The 26,803-nt window shown below is 34.2% G+C and overlaps 1 protein-coding gene across 1 annotated transcript in view; it reads right to left on the bottom strand.

Annotated features, from left to right (window-relative positions):
* dpr20 (defective proboscis extension response 20) overlaps positions 1–26,803 on the bottom strand; it is a 75,987-nt gene that overhangs the window by 24,935 nt on the left and 24,249 nt on the right. The window contains exon 3 of the mRNA XM_014239815.3: positions 3,770–4,505. Coding sequence (XP_014095290.3) covers positions 3,770–4,505 — 736 coding nt within the window. The remainder of the gene's footprint in view (positions 1–3,769; positions 4,506–26,803) is intronic.

The raw sequence follows: 26,803 nt of genomic DNA, 5'->3' as shown, positions 1-26,803 counted from the left end.
AAAAATAAAAAGTCATATTAGAAGTGGCTACAGTAGCGTAATTATTAAACAGTTGATTTGAAACTTTTGAATAACTAGTTATTTTCGGTTCAGTCGTTGTATAAAATTAGACAAAATGAGTTAAATAACTTCTGATTCATTATACTTTTGCGCTAAATTTTTAGAGCAGTGTAGAACCAGCTTCAAAAAGAAACGTAAAAGTAATATAACTTTTTTTATATTTAAAGTAGTTATTTGTTCGTTAATACTCCTTGTAAAACAATTTCTTATCTTATATATTTTTCAACTTAAAATTATCATAAACTTAGCAACTTTCTACTCTCTTTCTATTTTTAACCAACCAGGTACAGCGAACCCCAAAAAATTGGCCGAAATCAGTTGAGCTCTCACCATGATGGCATGTTTTGTCTGCGTGACGGATTTACATTACGCACACAATTTCGTGGCATTTATACAAGTACCCAACGCAGCGAAAAATAAAATGACCCTCATGCATTTTTTCTTGTAGGGGTGATAAATAATTCATTATTTGGCTGTCTTCCAGGCTCTTTAACAGCTACTGTCAAAGTTTTGTTGGTGTGGTGTTGTATTTGCTTTATTGTCTCGTTGGCCTTTTGGCTTGTTGGTTCCTTCAAAAATTTGTGTAAAATTGGGTAAACATCTTCTAAGTTTTACAAAAACAATGTCAGTTTTATTTTAGGGTTACTGGAAAAATAATTAAATTTCCTCAGAGCATTTTGTATAGTTTTGTGTAATCTAAAGTTTTTTCAATCACTTTACCAACTTTTATGTTCGAATCACAAAATTCCGAGGAGAAGAAGAGATGAAGCACAAGCAGTTAAGTCTTTCATAAGGAATATAAGATATATGGTTTTCGGCGCTAATAAACCGAAAGATAGTCTGACGTGTTATAATTCGAACTAACCAACGTATGTAGGTAGTAGATGTACATTCGGAGTTCAAGGGAACTTCTGAACTTATAGATAGATATGGTCTAGAAAGACCTTGTGTAAAGTTGACAAAGGTAGACGGAAACTCTTCTTAGCGTTCTTGCTTTTATTATCGAATCATTGAGAATCGCACTTGCCTCTGGTCCAAGACTCAGCTATACTGTTAAAAGCTGAGGGAGAGTTAGACGTTTTCTTCTTCTTCTTAATACATAATACGCTTCTCTTGGCATAATACATTTACAGCGGATCATAACTAAATAAATACCGGAGTGTATTTAAAGCAGTTCCATGATTCCTGCAGAACTCCGTCTCAATCTTATTAGCGAAAATTAAACAAGAGATAAAGCTCATCTAATTTGAATATTTCCAAAACACATACAAACAAACGCAAGGATTTCCCTAAAACAAAAACTTTTTTATTTTCACTTGACTGGATTTAACAAGAATTTCAAACGATGCTTTTGCAACTTTTCTTTTGTATATTTATTTTCAATTACAAACCGCATTGCAATGCGCATACACACACACATACATACACACATTCATTTGTATGTGCATCACAGTTGGTACACGTGCACAATATTATATATGTACACCACAACACAGCTGACGAGTTCAAATCGTTCCCCGCCTTTTCGGTCGCGTGCTGTAACTCATTGGATTTGCTTAAGTGCACGTAAAAATACATAGTTACATATGTAAATATATATATACAAGTGCGAGCGCACAAACCAACAATCGATAGAAATCTGTTTATGCACGATTAATAGTACGCCAACTGGAAATACCATCTTAATAGAGATTATAAAGAACACGCTCAAGTATAGAGTGTTAGCGAACGACAATGGTAAACAAAATACATTAGGAGAGCTCAAAGGAGGAAGCCAAATTTTCAAAACGGGTTTCAACTTTCTCCTAGTCTGAAAACAAAGACCCAATGCTTTTACTCTTTACTATTGTTTTAAACACGGCTTCATATTGACTTTCTCAGAAGAAATGTGTCGATTTTACTGTCACATAAAAATTCCGCGTAGTCCAAGATGGTCCTGATGGTCCAGGTGAGATTTTATACATTCCGTAACCATTATGCCAATTCCGGTGAGATTGCAAGTGATATTTAAGTACTAATGTAGGGTGCGTTCGAGCTAAGTAATAATTGCAGCAGTACAACTAACGTGTTGCATATTTGCTGATACTCTGCTAATGTGCAGACAAAAATTTAGTGTTGCCGATTATTTGCCTAAATTGCGTGCAAAAAATGACAGCAGAACGTGATACTGTTGCAAGTGTTGCCAAAAATTCACGCAGAATGTGATACTTTGACAAATTTGCAACACTGCTGTCGTGATTGTTATCTCGAACGCACCCATAGTATTTACAATTCCAAGTAGAGGTCGCTGAGATCGAAATATTTCTAAACTCCATTCTTTCGACTGATGTTGCTCCAATTCGAAATTTTATGTTGCTAATAAGAAGCTAAATATTCCTGATTTTTTTCCTGCTAGATGGCGAATGGAATTAATAGTAAAAATCTTACTTATTGAGGTTTTATCAAGAACCGTATATATTCTCTGCTTCTATTGTTATCTATTCATTAGCCGACGAATCCCTTGAAATCAAGTATTTTGCCACAAATATTGGTGCCATGCTCGAAATGATTGAGCCCTAAAATATGATGAGAGGAAATGCTGAAAGTTTGATTTTTCCGATAAGAGCCAAATCCCTCAATAGTTCTTCATAGCTCCTAGGAGTCAAATATTTTTGGAAATTATTAGTCGAATGATCGCTACGGTAATAGAAAAACGGAAATGTATGAAAAGTTTTTTCATAGCATACAGTCATTATATTCAAACATAAATGAAGAAATGTTTTCACGACGGTCTAAAATAAAAATTCTTGGACTCGAACCATTTCGAACAGAATTAGGAAAGCAGGAATTGCAAGCAGGGATTATAGAAAAAATATTATAGAAATAACCCAAAGGAAAATATTAAATACTGGATGAAAACATAAAAAAAAAGAGAACGATAAAACGCCCGCATGATAAAATAAATTTAAATGGTACTAAAGGGCGAAAACATATATTTGTTTAACACAAATGTGTGAAAAGTAAAAAGTTAAAATTTTGAAGCATCGTAGGATGCCCATTTCCTACAGGGCTGCTGAATTTACACGCATTCATTCATTCAAAACTTGAGTGCCGGTGTGTGAATGTGTGTTAGTCTGCATCATTTAGCCGTGACACAAATCGAAATATACAAACAGATTTCCATTTACAGGAAACATTTCAATGTGAATGAATATATGCATTTGCCTGTATTTTTAAGCATCAATGTGCTGTATGGTAGTGTGTGTGTGTGGTTGTGTGTGTGTGAGTACTCATGCGAATGCAGTTAAGCAAGAGTGCTCTTGAATATATGTATACCATATACACTTGTAACATAATACATTTGCGAACACACACACATACATGCAAGCAAATGGTGGTTTACAAAAGTACAAAGTTTGAATTACAACTGCCTGGCAGCTGCTACATTGCACCTTGAGGCAGTGCATGTGGCGCGCAGTCAAAGTGCCAGAGGCGCCGCGACCGTCAGCGTTGGCTGGAATGGCGCAGCGGCGTTGCCGCAGTCAACCACATGAGTAACCACTTTTGTCCAACACAAACTGCTGCGCTAAGTGCACCGCATACACATTACCGCTACGTCACCAAACACCGCTCGGCCCCTGCCCATCAGAGCAAATGCAGATGCGATTGCTTTGCCAATGACTCGTGCACAAGCATATTTTCAGGCGCTTATATGCACTTAGGCACTTACCTCTGATCGTGATGATGATGCTTGTTCGCCGTCGAAAATGTATCGAAAATGTAGTTAAGCATTGGCGCATCGGTCTTCTGCGGTTTGGGCAGAACATATTTGCTCTCCACCTTTTTCGCTGCGCCGCGCTGACGCCCGGACGCGCCACCGGTGGCGGCTGTTGTAATCGCCTGTAACTTGGCCGCATTTTGCTGATGCTCGGTGGCTAGCGTTGTTTTTGTTTTCGCCGTCGTTTTCAATGCAATGCGCTGGGTACCAAGATGTTGCATGTTATTATTGTTGTTAATGGTATTTGTGCTTTCACCGGCACCACTTGCATCGCTGGCAGTTCGATCAGCCGCCGTTAGTGACGCGGACTCCGAAAACAATGACGATGATGATGATGCTGATGATGATGGTGCTGCTGCTGAGGCTGAACTGGAAGATGTCAAGGACGCATCCACCGCCATTTCCTGTGCCATGGCCGATATTTCCATATTATGGTCGCTTACGCTTAACAACGATAAGGACCTTAAATCGTCCTGTGTTTGATTATTACTACTACTGCTATTGTTGCTGTTGATATTTATGTTGTTGTTGTTGCTATTATTACTATGATTTTTATTACTATTTGTGTATGCTGTGAGTCTCGGTGCGGCACTCGCGCTCACACTCGTTGCGCCGTCGTCTGTCGTATGCGCCAGCGAAGCAATATGTTCCGACATGACGTAATCCATATTATCGATCTCTTGTGAATCTGAAATGCAAATACACACAGTAGATGAGAAAAACTGTTAAAACGTGAGTTGGTGCGTGAGTGATTGAGTGAGGAAAAAATAAAGCATGGGAGCATTTACGAAGTGGCTTAGGCAGAAGCCATCAATTGATGTGTACGTATGTACATTTATGTATATAAAACTATGTGTATTCCCATATATTTACCCATTTAACATTATATATGTCTAAAAATTAATATTGACAATTCCAGCGAACCGAAAATGTACTCATTTGCGTGGACATAGACTTGTACAAATATTTTGGGACCGAGCCGAATGCATTTAAGTGCTTGTGTTTGGTGTTAGTAAAATATTATTCGACTCCTTTTTTGCATGTGGGTCACTTTAATCTTTAAGCACATATCTTTAAGCTGTACTTTAGCATATAATATAATATAATAATAGCTTAGAATCAAATATTCTCAACATTACTTTAACTCTTTCACGCTCACGCCTTTTTCAGAAATATTTTGTTTGTTTCATTTATTTGGATAAGACAACAACGCGTTCGAATTATAAACAAAATAAATTTTTCAGACCTTATCGTAAGGTTGCTTGTGTCACCTTAAATTAATCGAGTTAGGTGTAGGGTTATGTGTATATAAATGATCAGTATGACGAGACGCGTTGAAACAAGGATGTCATTCTGTCCGTCCGTCTGTCTATGCAAGCTGTACTTGACTAAAATTTGTAGATATTGTTATGAAACTTTGTACCCTTAGAAAAAAAGTAAGGACGAGTTCGAAGATAAGCGAAATGGGAACAATGGACAATGGTTTTTTTTTGTGGGTGTGGCAGTGGTCCCATTTCGCTTATCTGCGAACTCGTCCTTACTTTTTTTTTAACTTTTTAACCTATATATAAAAAACTATATTTATAAAATTGCTCGAAATTAAGTTCCCAAGTACGAGAATACCTGAATAATGTGAAAAACTTATGCAATCAGCCCTTTCATTTCTCTGCCCCAATACACCCTATATAAGGATTTCCGACTTTCCACGTAACTTTAAACTGTTTAGGTTGGTCAAAATGTGTGCTATTTTAAGAAAATTAAACGATCACGTTTTTTTTAAGTTATAATATTATATTAATGGTTTGGCACTCAATATAAATTAAATTGGTATTTTAATATTGCCAATACCTAAAGGTTCTTTCCCTGCTTTGATTCCTGCAAGTTGCAAGAGTATAAAAGGTTCGGTTACGCCCCAACTTAGCGCTTCTTTAGGTGTTTTTTTTTACAAAACTACCCAAAATTGAATTTGACAAAATTGAAGAATAAATGAGAGATTTTTGGGAAAATTTGGTAATAGCAATACATCGAAGCTGAAACCTTCAAGATGAATTGAATGAAAGCTGTTATAGCTTTCAAAAAAATAACAAACAAGAATAATAGAGTAATAATGGCGAAACTCTTTTGACAATCAGAATGTTACAAATTTAGCTAGACAGACTCTAAATGCATTCATTTTCATCCTGATAACAACGAAAGAAAACAATTGTCCCCAAATATTTATAATCTTTACAAGTTTGAGTATCAAATTCAAAAGTAAAAATGTAAAGAATGTTCATTTTCTGAGTACTTTTCCTTCCTTCAAATTGTAAGTATTTGATATTGTTACGAGATCGAAAGGAATTTAAATACTTTTGTTTACAACAAGGAAAGTTTGAGTGGAAATCATAAAAGAACATATGTTTATTTTAATCTGGTTTTTTCTTATGATGCCCGAGTTTCTTTGTGGTATATCCATCCATAAAAATGCCAAAAAAAATTTGTATACTTTCATATTTGTGAAGAAAAATCGTATTAACATACGAATCCACATACCCAAATCACACTTAAACGCTTAAGCATATGAAAATCATACTCACACGGACTTGGAAATACTAAGCTTTCCATAAGTAGTACACAAGAGACAAATGGTTAACTGTAATTGATTACCATATCGGATAGCTCCCTTTTTAAATCCCAATCTCCTAAAATTAATTTCTGTAGACCAAACAAAACACAGCTATGCCGAACCCTTGCAATGACATATTGAATGTAAATTGATGACCATGTAAAAATGAAAATGGATCAGACGAAAACAACAGTAATTACGAGGTATTCATTGATGCATTAACATAAATTACATAAAAGTGGCTGAAAATAATATAATATATATAAAAAGGCGAATCAAAAAAAATTCAGGAGAATTGCAGACCGAAAGTCGGAAAATAAATGGAAAATTAAGCGAACATTTCTTTCTTTTTGTTTAAAAATAATGTTAACAATTAAATAAACACCAGACTGTCTGCTGCAAATCAATGGGGATGAATGGCAATAAGTCACGACAATTAATCCTCATTGCCTCATAATTAATTACTAACCAAATAAGGCTATAATTTATTTTTTTGACGATAATCATTTTACAGTTATTTATAACTGCTTTCACACAGCGCATTTAAATTAAATTCGTTAAGTTGTTGTCCAAGAGTCTGCCTCAATTCTGTATGTTGAATAATCAATCTTGGTAATTAATAATAAATCAAATTAATTCATACTTCATACATTTTATTAATTAACTTCAAATTTTTCAGTCAATAAATATATATTAATTTCTTCCTTTTTGATTAATCATCTATCATCCCGAACCTGTTTAGTCTATATTTAAAATGAATCATAAATCATAAGCCATAAATCATTAATCATAAATCAGAAATCCTAAATCATCAATCATACATTATAAATCATAAATCATAATTCATAAATCATCAATCATAAATCTTCAATAATAAATAATAATCAATAAATCATAAATCATTAGTCATGAATTATAAATCCTAAATCATAAATCGTAAATTATAACTCATAAATCATAAATCATAAATCATAAATATTTAATCATGAATCATAAATTTTAAATCATCAATCATATAATATATCATCAATCATAATTCATAAATCATCAAGCATACATCAAAGATCGGGAATCATAAATAATAAATCATAAATCTTCAATAATAAATTATAGATCGTAAATGATAAATCACATATAAATCTTCTCTATTAACTTTTCTTACCAATTTGTTTGGGTTAAAAGAGAAAATATCTCGTTTATGATAAAGTAATAATATACAGCTCCTTTAATTAAACTTAAAAGCGTTGGAAAACAAAATAATTTTCAGATTAAAAAAATTACCACTACTCTTAATTCTTAGGCGCCCTGCCTGCGAACGACTGTACCATATATAATTCCTTTCACATAGCACTTGCAACTCATTTTCGCTAATGGAGGGAGCTGCCAACAAATTTAAGGGGTGAATATTTTCAAGTATTAAAATATAAACTTTTTCACAATAGCAACAAATTTTCCTTTTCTTCTTTGCAATATTTTTCCGACCGTAAATTCAAAACATTGAACCATAAAATTCGAAGTCAACGAAATGAAACCACCTGTGCCACACACACACATATACTCAACATATATACACACATACACAACACACAATGTTGAAACATGTGAAGGAGGCAGTACAACAAGCATCTGGAGTTCATATGCACTTATGCAAATATATATGCCGGTGTGTGTGTGTGTGCATTATAAGTAAGGAAGCAAATGGTTTTACACAAAATTGCATCAAAAATTTCAAAGAATTTAGTTTTACTAATATGAGTAGATGTCCTTTCATTCATGCATGTGCATGTGCATTCATGAATGCATGTATGTTTATGTTTGCTTTTATTTGTGTAGGTGTGTGTATGTGTGAGTAAACGTTATGTTAAATTTAGTAGTAAAGTGACAATTTAGCTTTGACTTTGAAAGCTTTAAAATACCTCATCTGCTAACTGTGTGCGTATGTGTAAGCGAAAGTATTTATTTACCATTATATATATATAAACAGAAAATATTTTGGTAGGAAGTCACTTTTGCAAAGTCCTGCGCTGTTTGCATTGCAATTTGAACTTTCAGAAAGAAGTATTCATAAAATAGTAAAAACAAATTCTCAAGGTATTTTTCACAAATAAATAAACAACAAAAATTACTAATGCTATGCACTAATGTTTAACTAAACTGGCACACACACAAATGTATTTATATCTAGCGAAACACTGTTCATTAGCAGAATTGCATTAACAGAACTTGCTCTAATTTTTCTTCAATATTTTATTGGTTGATTAGTTTTTGGATCACAGAGATATATATACGAAAATATCACAAAACCAAGTATAATAAATTTTCATCTATAACACTCAGAAGGAAACGTCAAAGTGTATTAATAAATGATCAGCGTGACGAGCTGAGATGATTTAGACATCTTCGTCTGTCTATCCGCCCGTGTACCTGTATAAGCGTCAGTCAGTTTTTGAGATAGCGATATGAAATTTTTCACACAACCTTTTCTTCATAAGAAGCTACTCATTGGTTGTTATCGCTGATATCTGACTACTATATCAGATAGCTGCCATCAAATTAATCAAGTTCTGGTACGGAAGACTTTTTTATTTGACAATATATCTTAACGAAATTCGATCTAGATTATTGTCCATAGCAAGCTATAATATCTGAGTATATTGTTTGGATCGGTCTACTATAGCGTGTAGCTGTCGTACAAACTGACCGATTAAAATCAAGATAAAGATATTTTTGTACTCTTCTATGCTGTAAGGAATACATCTGTGTAGAATATTAATGCATCGGTGTAGCCAAATTGAAAATGTTTTTTTTTGTTTGTTTTTACAATACAAATTTTAAAATTCCTCGACTGGAATTTGAAACTGCGAATCAACAATTGATACTCCCACACACGGGCGAAGTTTTTTAAAAGTTTTCTAAAATAACCGCTTTCCAAGCCTTTTTTTTTTAGAATCTATCAATTATTATACCATATACACCTATTAATATTTTTTGACATTTTCATAATTTGAGAATTTTCCCAAATGAACATGTATAAACATATGTATGTATATGTGTTGGTAGATTTTACAACGACCAAATTTTAATTGAAAGTAAGATGGAAAGTAAATCCAACTTTATCCTTCATCTCTCCATACACGCTTCAATGAAAATTAGCCTTCTTGCTACAAAGAAACTTTTAATGAAGGTCACCATGAGCACCCTACACACTCATAAATAAATATACATACTTTTATATGTATGTGTATATTTACAGCAACTTTGGGACATAATTGAATTACGAGCCAAAAGCAGCGTCACCATCGACCAACAACAATATGCCAAAGCAAAAACAAAAAAGGGAAAGCGAAAAAACGTACGAAAATTACTTTTAATTGAACTTTGGCCGTGGACGTTGTACATAAAATTAACGGCAAAAAAGAGGGCGAAGTAAGTAAAATTATTTGGCCACTTTTGCGAAGAATATAGACGCCAATGCAAATGACCGAGCTGGGAAGTTTCACTAATAGATGTACAAGATGGAACTGAATGCTTTATTTTTGTAATGATATATAGTTGCATATGGAGTGAATAATTATATATGCATATTCTTCCATACACACAACAACCATTAGAGGAGAATAGCTGGGGAGTAGATTACTTTAAGTAACGAAATCATTAGAATATCGTAATCAATCTGCATCAGTAACTTTAAACAGCTCATTCTTATCAGTTCCTCTTAGATCTATCAGGAAATTGACAAAATATATCTCACGCTTTTCTGAAATTCACTTCAGTGAGAGAGAGTCAGAAAAGAGTAAATTTATTAAACATGCATGTTCAAATATTTATTAGCCAAGTTTCTCATCCTTCCACGAATACCCAAGCCAATAGAATCAATCTGACAAGGATTGGCTTAAGAGCTTCGGAAATTTACTTAATTTTATATTAGAAATCCGCACCCTCACCAATCAATGCTGTGCGTAAATGTAACTAAAATATTCCTGGAAATGCAAAAATACTGGGAGACTCATAAATACAAGTAACATAAAAGGGAACGGTACTGAGAAGTAAAAAAGGAAATATTTTCCATTTAAAAATGATATACCGTGGAGCACATAAATGTTATCTACATTTTTATGCCAGCAATATACATGGTACATATGTCTATGGCTCAGCTGTTACCCGAAATACATACAGATGTGCTCATATATATGACCATATTAGACTTTAATTGGGTACTCAAACTTGCGTTTACAAATTGCACGTACGAAATGTCGGTATATTTGGCCCGCTACATACATACATATAATATTTACATGGGGGAGACGCATACATACATGGGCGGTTACAGATGGATTCAGCATTTCTGCTCACATTACATCGAGATACGAAATCAAATTTTCTTTCATCACGTTTCTCTCACAGTATTTTGTTGCAACAGCTTAAAATTTTTAATTACCAACTCAATAAACCCAACAACACGCAGAAATACGTTGGCACCCTGTCGGAGTACTCAAGCATAATGCTAGCAAACATGTTTAAGGATTGGTATTTTGATTAAATTGTAATGTAATTTGTACACCAATGCAGAAATTAATATACCTAGTATCGTACCAGTCATTGAAGTATACTACATAGGTAGATTATACAACTTACAGTTTACTCCCTTGACAAATAATTGTAATGTTATTAGTAGTAATAATTACCGACACAATTATTTTTTGTTGAAATAGTAGTCATGTTAATAGTATCATATGCTATAGTAGTAATAGTAATCATATTATGATTATTTAAGAGAAAAAGTAATGATTATAAAAAGCAATACTAGTGAATACTTTTATCTAGTTATATATAACATATGTATATAATTTAGGCAAATAAATTTTAGAGCGCATTTTGTTACAAGTTGGGAGTAGTACTATTACTATTGTTTTCGAACAGAATATTTTTAAACAGAGTGAAAAATTACTTTATTTTAATAATTACCGAACTTAAAAAATCGTCATGATTATTAATTATGTTATGTACGAGTGGTTTGGTAAAAATTTTTAAGAATATCAAGCAAAATTTGTCAAAGCCCAGGATTTTGAAGAATTTAGCATTAGATTTTGGGAAACATCTCCGATAGGGGATCGAAACGATTAAAAAGCAAACGGTTACAAGCATATGGTTACAAATTTTTGTTGTGAATTTTTCGTTGGCGATTTTTCCACATGAAAGAAACCTACAATGACCCATAACCTTTATTAAACACCAAACTGTCCCGGCAAGCCCTCTTTACTATTATGAATAATATTTCCTGCATGTAAGCTCTGATTTCACGAACATGTGCCAGGCCGCAAATCCACGAGGGAATATTTGTGTCAATAGGTGGCTAAATTGGTAAATATCCGTATGTAAGTATATGTATGTATGTGTTTGAATGTATGTATGCAATTTGGCTGAGCTATCGAATATCGAATGTCGGAGCAGTTGAATGGAGTATGCATTTACTACATCCAGCTGCTTAATTTGTGGCGTCAACCGACAAGTGCACACATATACACACACATACATCCCCACACATACAACCTCATGTGAGATTAAACCGGCGATATCGCGGTGAGCATTTGAGGCGAAAGAGCGAATTTGATGCGGAAAGCTAAAACAGATAATGACTGTTGAATGAGTGTAGGATTTTGTCGAGAATTTTACAATATAGACGAGTATATTGCTTTTGCTATCGTTGCTCCTTGCCTGGCGCCAGTAGACAACACTACAGCACACGTGACGATTACTTGATCTCATTGGAAATTAGTAATACCCGAAAGTAATTATCGCCGACCATTAACTAAATGTGCATACTTTTACACAGCCAAATACAAAGCGGAGTTTTCAAAGTGGAAAGCATAATAGAAGATAGAAGAAGATCTAGGTGATGGGATTTTAATTTTTGCTTTAGAAGTAGAGTATTTGATACACTCGAGAATTAAGTATTGATGATATCATTCTTTCAGACAGATATTTATTGAAGTATTTGCGCACTCGTAATTATTTTTATTTTTCCAGTTGATATTTATTTTATTATTTTCTAATGGAAAGCTACAATATTTTATGATAACTGATTGCAAATATAAAATAAAACTGATTGTTGCTGATATTGTTTTTTCATAAAAAGGTGTTTCTCCAGTCTACTGAACCATACTCTTATATAGAATTTCTTTGCGGAACGCACATTCAGTGCCATCTGGTTGCGAGCTTAGAGATGAGAAAATCATACGAAATTACTTTTGGCGGTAAAAAATTGTAAAAGCTTTAATTATAAAGATTAGTGTGGAGAAAGAATTATTTGAGAATATCGTTCTCGAGATGCAGGCGTTAGCATGCCTAGTTATATATTCCTATCAAAAATACTTCCTAAAAATCATAAGTTTTTCTGAAAGAAATGGTATTATTTTGCCTTACCGTTTTAGGACTTTATGACTGACTGTATCGGGAAACTTCTTCTTGATAATATGAAAAAATCAAAATAGTATCCCATCGGCCATAAACTAAATTAACTAGAAACGTGAAAGACAATAGAGAAAATAACTCACAGCTAGATAAGTTGAAAATGTCTACAATTTAAATAGATGTTTCGCATTGAACCCTTTTGAGAAGTATAATTCAAAGAAAATGCTTCAAACTTGATTAATCTGAAAACTAAAAAACAAAAAACAAGAAACCACTTTAACATTGAATGCAGCGAAGCTGTAATACACTTCACAAATACAAAAAATTCCTCACAAGACTTTGAGCGAACTATTTGCAAGGTAGATATATGCTAAAGTCGATTTGAGCATTAGCTTGCACCGTGGCCTTGGACAACAGCCCTTGCAAAACGTGAAGATATCTCGTCGACGATATCGATTCCGACAAATGAGCGGCTTTTTGGTGAAAAAAGGACAAGTGTAAAATATCAGATCGATATCTCTGTGATAACTGAGGGATTAGTTCGCATATATACAGACAGACGGACGGAAAGACGGACTTGGTTCAATCGACTCAGCTCATCATGCTGATAATTTATATATATACTTTATAGGGTATCTCACAATTCTTTATGAAAAGATGAAGGATTATTAAGAAAACGGAACTCAAAATTTGTTAAAACTTATACCACAAAAAAAAAGGTAGACAGCTTCTGTTTCCACTTCTTCACTTTTCTACTCTTTGAATTTAATCAGAGTTGGCATAACTTTCAATTTAGGAATAAATTTTACCTAAATATAGATTAAAGATTGCAAAATCTGGCAAAATATATGTATATTCAAGGTAAGGTAGATTCCATACTTTCCATATCTGCACTCAGCACACAACTTCATTCGCATCACTCATTACACAATTCTTATAATTGGAAAGTTGTAAAAAAAAAGATTTAAACCCCAAAAGCATTGTGGAATAAAAAAATGTTGTGGGGAGAAAGAGCGACTAAGTGCAGAATTACAATATTTAGAGTACACCGTTTATCTACCACACAAGCCGAAGCGGTTCATTAGAGTTACCACAATTCGACTCATCACGCTCCTTTCTCTTTTCGCAATTCAACCATTTGCATAACAAACAGCTTCTGGCAGTATTTTCACTTCAAATAACAGTAGCATTAGCAATAATAATACCATAAGTACACGTTGAAACAGTGGAAATTACTTAAACAAAACACACGCAAAAAGCGAAAAAAGAAGTTAACCGATAAACAAATAAGCAACAACAAAAAAGGCCGAGTAGAAGAAAAAAGTTTCGAAAAGTTTTTAATTAAATGACCCTTTTGTTGTTGGTTCAGAAATTAAATTTAATGCTGAAATCAAGCCAGTCTCAGACTCGTGACGCTGCAGTCCGTAGGCAAGCAGCCAAGAAGCCGCTCAGAGCCGGGTGTGAAGCTGAAGGAGCGCGGCGGCACGTACCCGGGCAGAGCGCACCGCAGCATGACAAGCCACTTCCGGCGGGACGCTCACTCAGAGCGAGAAACGTGTGAAAAGTGTGCAAAAAACGAGCGAATGAGGTTTGGCCACATCTCCGGCTTATTGGAAATGAACTCAGAGTGAGCGGGAATTACATTAATTGAAATTAATTATATGAATGGAGGCGGGAAAGTGACGATAAAGCGCCTATACTCTAGCGTGTGTTTATGCGGTCACTGTGCAGAAAAGGCAGAAGATATTGTATAAAAAGTGCTCGGGACAAGCAAAACATAGGGAAGGTAAGTCAAAAGGAGCATCCACCGCAAGTGTGTTGAAAGGTCACCCCAAGGACCACTTGAGTAAACGAAGCAGAGAAACTGTGGCTGGCGTATCAACTTGAAGTGTCAATCAATTAAAGCAAAAGAACTTTAAGGAAAAGTGGTAAAGCTAGGGGTAAAAAATAAAAATAAAAAATAAAAAAATGCATGTTTTTAATAGCTATCAAGTTGAAAAACAAACAGTTTCAAGGGCGTGTATAAAAACGCACACACACACACAACTATACGCAATTTAAAGGAGAGAAGCAGCACAGTGTCACTCAATAGAAAATCATAGTCAAATAAATAAAACTTTCAAAAATTTACATATATTTAAAGATATCATATATAGGGTATCCGAAACCGACCAAATCAAACTTCGCCGATGAAAATGAAGGCCATAGCAGCCGAGACTTATAACAAGTGTATGAAAAATTGGATTGGCTATTGGCCTATTTGAAAGACAATAAATACTTGCATTAATATGAGAAAATATTTTTGTTTGTCAGTCCGGATCAAATTTGATCAAACGGTAGCTTCAAAATTGAAATGAGGTATATTTCGCTTCGGCCGACTTGGCATAAATATAAGTATTTTGATAAAAAGGGTTGAAATATGGCGAAAAATGTCGAATTTCAAAAGGTCAACATATCAAAATTTTGCAATAATCAAAACCTAAATATTTTTGTGTACTTTATAGCGTTAGGTTGTCTGTAGCATTCCAGCATTTACCTCTCAACGCGCCAAATACCCATGTCAATGGCACTACCGATACCGCCAATGTGGAAAGCTCGTATTTTATGCGCTTTAGATTTTTAGTGATACTCGAATGCGACCATAAAATACCGAACTAGCGAAAATAACCAAAAAACAAATAAGATCAGCGAAAGCATTTGTAAAAGCAACAACAAAATAAGAGCAGCTCAACCTTGGCACATGCTCTATATATGGATATGAATGAATATAACGGTATATGTTTAAATATAATATATGTGCTTTTTATGCCACATCTAATGCTCGCCCTGACATACACACACGTATACCATATGTATATGTGTGCAAGTGCAAGAAGGGGTAAGCACATCAACGAGATACAGGAATGAAGTGCTTTCAAACGACTAACGGAATGAATGAGCGAATCTTGAATGGATGAACGTACGAGCAGAGCAAATGAGCAAGCGAATGCATAAGCGCATGAAGAAGGTAGCATACATATAGGCGGATGAGTTGCTCTGGATGAAGGTCGGACCTTCGCGCCCCAATAATTAAACGGCAATGGGCAATGGTCGTAAAATATAAACTCTTCACTTCCATAGAATCAAGTACTTTTTTATTCTTTTTGTTCAATTTCATTTTCTTTACAGTGCTACTCATTGCAATTCGGTTTGGTTTATTTGGCTTGTTGCAAAAAGAGCCGCAAAAAGCGAAAAAGGCAATATAAAAAACTCGCAAAGGTCACGAAAATGCTGTAAATAAACTCGTTTACCTACCGACACATACATAAGTACATATATATAAAAATATATATGCATATACATATATATATAGCATTCAGTGTATGTTTATATAAACGAGTATGTACGAGGCGAGCGCAAGCGAAACTGAAGAAAATGAAAACGGAATGTGGAAAGTGCCACTATGAATTTGGCTGCCAAAAGTTGTCAGGACCTACAAAATTGGTTAGCAAATCTAAGCGTTGACCCACAAGTCAGTGGAATGCAGTGGCGTGAAAGTAGGCGAACTAGCAAAAGGCGGAAACCATTAGTGCCATTTAAATGGTGTAAATTAGCTGCCGTTTGAGGCCACAGTTTAGTGAGTTAAATTTCGTTCGCAACACACACAGTCACATGAAAACACTAATTACATACAAAGTTGTGTGTTTAACAAATTGAGAAATTTTGGCAACAAATTTACAAGGAGAAACATTGTATATAATAAAATAGAATGCCAACAAATTCATGCATCTGGGTCAAGGGAAGTAAAAGGGTGTAGCTTAGAGGTCAATTTGTGTTTGTTTATGCTTTTTATGGATATTTAGTTCGTGACGAAACCAGCATTAATATACATAAATATGATTGCAGCTGTTGAATGCTAAATTATCAGATCAAAAGCGAAATTCTTAGAATACTCTTCAAAATTTTACAGTCTTTATCTATGTATATAGTAATTTATACTAATATTATAAAGAGCAGAGATTTTATTGTTTGTTATTTGAATTGAATAGGCTTTGAAACTACTTCTCGGATTTTAAAAGGTTTAATTTTTATACAAAAATGACACGACAGCCTATATCTAACTGCTATAGTTAAGTGACACGAAGTATGTATTTAAAAAAAAATTTAAGGCCGACTATGTAAAAGCTCTTTATTTGTACATTGGTATTAATTCTTCTTAAAATTAATTACTTTATATTCAAAGCTTTATCAATCTTTTTATATAACATTTCGATTCCATTCGAAAGATATAACGAAACTTAAAATGTAAATAATTTACGATGTGGGCGTCAACGTCAAAAAATAAACTGCAGTGCGGATTACTCGCGCAGTTGGATTCCAATGAAGTGGTCGTGTGTGGGATTGAATATAACTAATATTAAAAGTTCGATACTCACATCTGATCGTCTATATCAGGTTCTCTTCATTCAAGTGGTATGACCAATGACCTGCTAGTAAATTATATAGAGATATATGGAAATACCTTGATTTTCATGCCGTTAAAATTAGGTCTGGTGAATGTATACAAAACTTTTACTTTAGTTGCACCGATGCTGAAATACCCTTAAATGATACAAAAGATTGCTTGCGAATTTTGCGAAGATGTCTCGTAAAATGAAATAGTTTTCCATACAACTACTTGATTCCGATCGTAAAAATTGTATAACAGCTATATGAAATAGTGGTCCGATATCGCCGGTTGCGACAAATAAGCAGCTTCATGGGGAGAAAGTAACGTTGCAAAATTTCAATTCGATATCTCAAAACCTGAATGGCTAGTTCGTATATATACATACGGACAGACATACGGGCATGACTAAATCGACACAACTCGTCATGCAGATCATTAATATATATATTTTGTAGGGCCCCAGTTGTTTCCCTCTAGTTGTTAGAAACTTCGTGGCAAATTGAATTTTCCCTGTTCAGTGTATAAAAATTAGTAAATATGCCTTCATATTACAACTTACAAAAAATAATTGAGTCAAAATATTTTCGAAAACTTACAATCGACATTCACTGCCATCTGTATTATCTCTGGCATACTTTTAGACTTCTTGTTCCCTAAGTCATTCGTTCAGCATTACTTACACTTCTCATATGAGTTATTACATCTAGTAAAATGGTACTTAAGGGGTTATATTTACTAGTAAATTTCAAATATATCTTGCTTATGTATCGATTGTACATATACTTGTATATATATTCGAGCAAATGCTTCGAAAGTTTGAAGCTGATCCGACAAATAGTTTCGAAAATATGAGCGTATTTGTAAAAAAAATTTATTTCATTCGAAAAGAATTCAATTCGTACCAAATTTTCTTGAATATTTTCTTGTTTGCCATTATAATCTTTTGATCAGTATTTGAAATAATTAAAAATTTTGATTTATAAATGAACAACTATCATTTATTTGAAGTGCTTCTACACTTCCTAGCGAAGTATGAAACCAAGTCCTCTTATCTCTTTGCAAATTATTTGTGTTTAATTAAAAGCGATAATGTTCTTATTTTTGATACGAAATACGTTTTCCGAAAACCACTGCATTAACTTCTTTGAATCTAACTCTGCCTGCAGGCATGCATCTGTTCAAACTCAGTATTAATTACTTCTTTTAATGCAATCGAATCGCTATAGGGAAATACTATTTTACTCGTTCGAGTACGTTCTCAATAGCTACTATTTGCGCAATGGAAAATTGTTTTGCAATTTTTGTTTAGTGTACATTAATACAATTGCAGGGCACTTCACCACAGAGGCATTTCCAATAGCTCTTCGCTTATTGTATTGCAGGCTGCTTTGCTAATCAGCTAAGTAGTGCACGCTGCAATGTGATGTGTGTTAGTTTCTAAGAGTTAACCATTGGAGTTGATTTACTTTACTGCTCTCCCTTTCTATCAAATGAGTTTTACACCTAATTGAATTGACCATGTAGGAAAAATATGTCTTTAGAGTAAAACTAAAATTAAAAAATTTAATTAAAAATGTATTGTTAACAGTTGAATATAAAAAATTGTAACGATCAATTAAATAATTATAATTAAAAACATAAAAACAATATTAAATTTATTATTAATATTAATATGCCTCAAATACGAATTTTCGTTCTAAGTAACTTATTTTCTTGAAATCATGAAAGAAATTATTAAAAACAAATGGGTGGGAAATAATAACAACAGCTTATTATGTGAAACCACCATATTCCAAAAATAATTTCAAAAAATATTTTAATATAAATTTGTTAGTTAAAAAAACGTTTAGTTAAAATAAAGTTTAAGAATTTTTGTTCCAGTAGCGTTGCCTGTGCCTGCAATCAAGTTTAAGTAATTTAGTGCACACTGAACGTATCAACTAACAAATTTTCTACTGGACCTACGCACGTCAGCGCTAGCATTGATTGAAACAAAAACTCTGCTTTCACCGAAAGCTTGGAATCTTAAATGAGCAGTACATTTGATTTATTTGATTAGATTCTCCCTGTCCGTGTACGAGGATTTTATTTGTTTTGCTACGCACATGCACGCAGACATATTTAAGTGGAATATTCTCGGAGATAAGTGCTTTGCATTGCGCATTAATTAAAGTCCTGCCTAGTGTTCTGAATCAATGGGAAACTTTTTCTTTTGTTTTTGTATATTTTTTTAGCCTTAAAGGCATAAAACATTCGCATTAAACAGAGATCAAATTTTGCAATTTCAAAATAAATTAAATTCGCATGATATTTTGAAGATTCATAAGTCTACTTAAATTCGTTCTTAATTAACGACCAAAGAAAGAATCTCGAAGTAAGTAAGTGTTATTTCAAAAAAAAAAATAATAACTAAAAATCGCAGAAACACGAGTTCATTATTTGAAAAGTGCATAGTATTAAAATCCACTTAGGTCAATAATTTTAATATCTTTTATAATGAAATGCATTTCCACTTTGGTGATATAATCTCAAAGTTGAAGTTGACTTAATGACTTACAAACCAAAAAGATTCCTTGTTTTGCCCAAGCTGAATAGTTGCACACAATGCATAAAATGACGAGACAGTTTCTTCTAGGTGTATATATGTTATAAAACTTTTATTTTGTTTCTATAAAAAAATATATTTTTGGAGCTATGCTCCTTTATTGAATTCCGAATAAGAACTTAAATTAAGTAAGTAAGCTGCAACGGGCATTTAATTCGCTGACCCTACGCTTCCCACAGTTTCGTACTGCGCGTATCGCAATTTTAGCGATTTGGCTATAATATTAATGCATCATATGATACTTTTTGAATGTACGGTGGTCAAATTTACGATCAAATTTTTGCTCAAAAAAACCTTAAAGTTGGATCTTTAAAGCATTTACTTACCACAATTTGTTCTCAAGTAACAAGCCGCAAACTAAATTTTCTAGTTTTTTCATTGCTAATTTCATCTAAGGACCTTGTTTGCTTTTGCTTTTCTCACAATTTATTCGTTACAATGCATTGATGTTAAATCCTTTCGCTCTTTCATCTCCTTGAGAATTTCCCAACATTTCTCCTTTCAAATCAACAACAAAATTTAAATCGAAAATCAATTTCATTTTGCTGAATTCGCCGAAACAACGAATTGCACTCGAAACAAAAAACGAAGAAAAGTGTGGAAAATTCAAGCATGTGTCTACAACATCTGAAGTTTGCTTTTGTAGTTATGTTGTGGTGGCTAAAGCGCGCATATACGTGCATACATTGTACGCCGGCTTAGCCGAGCTAAGACAGGATCAGCTTAACACTTCGATTGATGCAGCGACAGCGACACTTTGAGTTGCGCCTGGCAACTGTACAAGCGCTGCAAGCGCACAATACGGAAAGTGGGGAATGAGGCAAGAAGCTAAGAGCAGATACCGCACACAATACCCGTTTACATAACGAGAAGAAGTAGCTAGAAATGTAACGGTACAGAGTCAATGCGCGGCGTGAAAAAATAAAACGAAAACACAGCAGATAATTCAGCGAACGAGTATCCTCTTTCTGCCACTTCCGATCATTTTTTTCTGTAGCGCGAAGCGAGCAAGAGTGAAAGTGTGGCAAAAAGAATTGTATTGTGGCAGCCAATCCATTATACGATATTAGATACAGCATATGAACGAATCGCGAAAACAGGAAATGCGCAACTTGTATTACATATTCGCTTCATTTAGGTCAGTGGTGGGCAACCGGTAAACAGTGAACGCTTCTTTAATCAAGGACAGTAGTGGATCAGACTTTTTTCATGATTTGGTGCATTTTCTATATCCATAACAGTGTTTGCAGATATGGGAACGGGGAAATGAGGCATAAGGATGAGTTCGGAAAGCTAATCAGGGTTAGTCTAAAATTTCCTTGGGGAATCAAAAATATTGTAATCAATAATCAGCCAGTACCAAATTTAATTTCGTAAAAAAATTTAATTTTCATGGAGCTACTTTCAAAAACGCATAGACTTCTTGAGACCTGTTAATCGATTTTTTTTATGAAAACTATATATTTTTAGAAATGAAATTTTTGCAATTGCAGAGGAGAGAGACAAAAATGAAATATGAAACAAAAAATATCATCTATCTTATATGAGAAATTCACACAATAGACCTGTACTATTCGCGCTATGAAAACCGAAACCATGGATTCCAAAATAAAATTGATTGACATAGATATAGATACGAATTTTCTAAATCAACTCCTACCTGTTTAGGAGAAACACAAAAACCATCTATTCCTCAAGGAGAGTGATCGCTTTGCATCGGCATATTAAAGGTTCAAGTTAGTTTTTTTCGTTTTTTAAATTTGTTGTGCACCGCAGACATAAAATGAATATCAGAATATATTTTTGTCGACGTATAAAATCAACCCTGCTGGAAATCTGTTAGTGAGCCATACCCGAGGAAAAGCCTTCTCATCGAATCAGTTCTTAGCATGCACGCATGTGTTGCATTTTTTCATAAAATAATATGAGCTCGCTATAGTTGTAGGCTAGAGTTTGTGATTGCCACCTGGCGGAGTCATTAAACATACATCCCTGCAGGGTTGCTCAGGAGTAACGAGAATGGTAAAAGCTCTTGCTTATCTATGTGTATGTGCTTGTGCAACAGCGACGACGACTTACTCCACCTGCAGCGATGGGTTTTACGGCAACAACCATATAAAAACTGATGGCACAGGTGGAGCTGTGTCGTCAGCTGAACTGCTCAATTTATGCTGTGCATGATTTTTAATTTTTTGCTTCATGGCTTGTGGCAAGACCAAAAAAGCAACATGCAAAAGAAACAGGAGCAAAAAAAAATACGAATATGTGCAAAAGTGAAGCAGAAGGGGCAAAGTAACAAAATTTCTTGGCTACATGTTGCAACAAAGCCTAGGTGTATATAATATGTATATACAATACAATGTATCTAAGTGTGTATATGTGTGTGTAGCTGTGTGAATATTAGCACACTCAGCTGCTACCTTCAGCCACACCTACACCACAGCGCCACTTTGGGACAGTAACTGTTGCGGCCATCACATTCGTTGCATGTGTGTGAGTGGTGACAGACGCTGGGGGAGGCGTCAAAATGGCTGTTGCTTGTGTGTGTCGCTGTGCAGTGGAAGCTTTTAATTTAGTGCCTTGTCGATTTTTGTGAAATAGTAAAATTTATGTGCAGTTTAGTGAAAGCAACGAATTCGAAATGAAATTGACGAAGTGTGATGGCATGCCGTAGAAAATGCCAACAAGAGCAGTGAAAGAAATTCGAGCATAGCAGTAGGGGACCCCAAATACACACTTGATTTTTGCGAAGTAACGAAAAGAGCTTGGCATACACCGACTGTGAAATAAACCAAATTTACGAATTTCATGCAACTACAATTCAAATTTATGAGATTTTTCCTTTATTCATAGCGGCAAAACGAAGAGTGTGAAAAAAAATTTGCGCCCTAAGTACGTGCAACAGCCGATTGGTGCAATAATTGAATAATGTGTCCATCTTACATACATATATAGGTGCATATACACACCGTTGAGTTGAGCAGATTGAGTAGCAAACTACTCGTTCTTACTGTCCCTGCTTTGCCTCGAGGCGCAAGCAAATGAAATTAAATTTTTTCATTCAACATTTCGACATTTATCGCACTTGTGACCCTTTTGTGCTGATGAAAAGCTGATGTTGTGTAAAATAGTAAGCACTTGTATAGAAAAATGGACGACAACACAGCTGAGCTGGCATGTAGCGGCATAGGTAATATATGTTTTGGCAATGGGTAACAAGCTTTTAAATTACTTTAGCATTTTATTAGACAAGTTAAGCAATAAATTTCTTATTACAGTTACTGTAACTTGTATTTATGAGGCTATAGCTTTCCTGATGTATGTAAATTTGTTTGGTTAAAGTCCTTCAGCCATAACTTCCTAATTTATTTTAATTTATTTATTTATTTATTTATTTTCTTATAAGCTTAAAGCCCTTCTGGACAGTAAACTAATAAGGTGTGGGGCTACCCAGCCTCAAATTCAACGAAACCTGGATGACCAACCCAATGAGGTGAAGGGAAAATAACAGTTAGTTAGCTTAATGACTCGGCGACAATTTATAGATAAATATAAAATTATATATTATATAATTTTTTTACCCTGAAGAGGGTATATTAAGTTTGCTACAAAATTTTTAACACCCAGATCGACCCTTCGAAGATCCTATAAAATGTATTTATAAATGACTAGCATAACGAGCTGAGTCGATCTGTTTCTCCGTTTGTATATACGTGAGGGATTTGATTTTTCACACGTCCTGCTCTTCTCAAAATGCTGCTTATTTGCCGAGACAGTCGATATTGCACCACCATAACGTATAGTTGTCATATAAACTGATCGATCAAAATCTAGTCCATGTATGAAAAACTCTTTTATTTGTCAAGGTATCTACACGAAATTTTGACGTAGATTATTATCCAAGGCATTGCTACAATTACCGAATACTTGTATATTGTTTAGATATTCAGATCGCACCATTATAGCTTAAATCAGAAAAAAGATCTTTTATGCCCTTTTATGCTAATAAAAATGCACCTATGAAGGGTATTATAGCTTCGGTGCATCCAAAGTTAACGATTCATGTTTTTTTGTAATCTCTTTCGCTTAACATAATTTTCTCAAGACCATAACAAAATATACTTGTTTCCCGCTAACGATCACTCTACGAGTATAATAAGAAAGACCTAAGTGATAAAGTTTCATTGAAATGCAAACCCACATAAATTTCATAAATCTCAAAACTTCTTCAAGAAAAAGAGCTGCTTTTAACCTATGAATCGAGGTACTAATTGTTTCAGTTCTTGCGTCGAGTTTCGTCACTAAACTATGGTTAATAACGTAAACACTTCTTTAAACTCGCCACTTGTTTCAACTAGGCACTAGTGCAGTCCCTTCTCATTGTTCTCGCATGCATGCCACACCTGGCAGAAAATAATTCAAATGGATCACAAAATGATTTTATCGGTGTAATTTTTCAACCTTCATAAAATTTCCTATACTCGCCTGCGGCATGCCGTAATTTAAAGTTGTTGCAAACATTTTATTAATGCAAAATAGAGGAAAGTTTAAAACTCGCATGAAAATTGCGTTGCGGCAAATGCGTACAAAGTGTAACGAACATATGAATAAATTTCAAACCACTTGGCTGAGCGAACTTTTAATATTATTTGATGCCATGACCCCAGCGATGGCAAACCACCAATGCACCAGCAGAACACGAAGCAAAACTACTTCTGCGACGAGATTTCAATAGCTGATATTTAAAAAGTCATCAACGAAAGTTAAAGGGTCAACTAGGCAGCAGCAGGCGCAAAGGAACCAAGTGGAAACGCAACTTCTACTTTCGCATAGTTTGTTGCAGAGAAAAGAAAGAATGCCAGGTCGGGAAACACATACACAAGCATACATAGTAGAGCGCAGTCGAGTTGGCTAATCCCATCCAATAGTTTACCGTTACACTCCGAGACTCAGTCCGAGCCTTTTGTGCCTGTGTGCTCAGCAAATGGATTAAACGAAGGTCATAACGTTACGTATGTGTGTGTGTGTGTATGTGGCGGGGTCAAAATCGCACAAAAAAGGCTTAATCTGTGTGGAATAAATTCAGCAGGCTTAGAGTTGCGTGCAACACGTGAGCAAGCCAAAGAAAAACTAAGTAAAACTAAAAAGGAAATAGAAAAATAGTAATAATAAAAACCACAAAGCAACGAGAAAATACAGATGAAAGTATTACAATATTAGTATAAGCGCAAAGTAACCAACGGTTGAAAGGCTTGCCGGGGAGAAGCTGAGTACAGCAATGGACAAAATTACATAAATGGCTTCAGTGCTATAGAAAACTGCAGCAACACACACACCCAAAGGCTAATAAAGCGGATGAGAGTGAAATGTTCAACAGCATAAATGAAACCAAAAGAAAACCACCCAACAATGTAAGTATGTGTTAGTGTGTGTGGATTTTATGGGCCTCATTGAAAAGGCTGTGGCGTATACTTAACTAGCGCTAAGCTCATCCACACTCACACACACATGCATGAACGAGCAAGCGCTGCAGTAGTGGTGTCACATTCACTGACCATCTTGATGGTGATTTAATGATTGTAATATTTATGTTAAAAGTATGCGGATTACCATATAAAATTAACCCTTTGAAATATGAGAAGGACTAAATGCCTTGTGTAGCGCTGCTTGAAAGAAAACAGCAAAGTATTTGGAGTGCGCAAGAAATTGTGTGTGAGGTGTGCTTCTTCAGATTACAAAGGAAAACTGTGAAGTGTATCTAGAGGTAGCTCATTTGCATTTTGTTGTTGTTGCTCTTTATAATCTGCATAATAAAATCATTGGTATCACAAAATTTTTTTTGATAAACTATTTCGTGTAATAAAAACAGTGACAGTACATATAAACCAAATTTTAATTTCAAACAATCGCTTTTTTATTTCTTTGACAGTTCTGACCACAAAAAATTTCTTTAAAATCTGGAAATATTTTATTAAGAATTTGTGAACTGTTCATGTCAAACTTCATCAGTTTTAGAACAGATATAAAAAGTATAAGAAATTATACAACAAGTTTTTGTAAAGGTGGCAACTCGTTTATTTCAAATTAAATATGCACTTGCGCATAACATAAATATTGCTATATATACCGTTTAATACTACAAAACTCTCAAAACTCCAAGCTGTAACTATGTTTATGTTATAATATATCTCAAAAATAAAATTTTTCTAACCATTATTCTAATAAAATAATTTTTTTGTCATAAATACTTGTAAGTTTGGGCTCAAAACAAACCAAACTTCCATACTGGTGCGTGCCTTTACTCATGATTTTTATATGCAACCCTAAGAGTGTACTTAATTTTTTAAACCACTTGTATAATAAAAAAACAGACTATATAAACATTCTGTTTTCTGTATTTTTATACAAATCTATGCAAACAACATGCAAGTCTTACGAAAATATCGGAAGTAAACAACTACTCACACAATAATTGCACCGCAAATAATTATCTTTCGCACATTTTCCTCTAACATTAATTTGTTTACTCACTCAGAGTATTGAAATGATCTCTCATTTGCGAAATAGACACAATTTAGCACAAAAGGACAACTTTTTATGGCCACATATAACGAATGTAATTATTTAGAAAATGGGGAAATACAATGGTGAATTCTAGAAGTTCTACTTCATTTTTTAACTAAAAGTGTGTAGCTGTCAACGGGAAAGAGGTCATCCATCTGCGATTTCTTCCAACGCTACCAAGCTTGTTTTTGCATCAATTACGTTTGGAAAAAAAACATCTGTTATCCTTTTGCAATATGTTTTGTGTAATTTCCACGTTTTTTCATTCACTTTTATTTTTTGGTTTTCTTTTTGTTTTTTTCATAGTATGAAATTATTGTCTAGAGGGTAATTGACTTAATGGCCCATATGAAGTTAACAAGAAAATTGTTG

Source organism: Bactrocera oleae, chromosome 6, assembly GCF_042242935.1.
Source record: "Bactrocera oleae isolate idBacOlea1 chromosome 6, idBacOlea1, whole genome shotgun sequence".
NCBI classification, from domain to species: Eukaryota; Metazoa; Arthropoda; class Insecta; order Diptera; family Tephritidae; genus Bactrocera; species Bactrocera oleae.
Note: the sequence above shows the minus strand (reverse complement) of the source record. Positions and strands in the feature narration are given on the sequence as shown.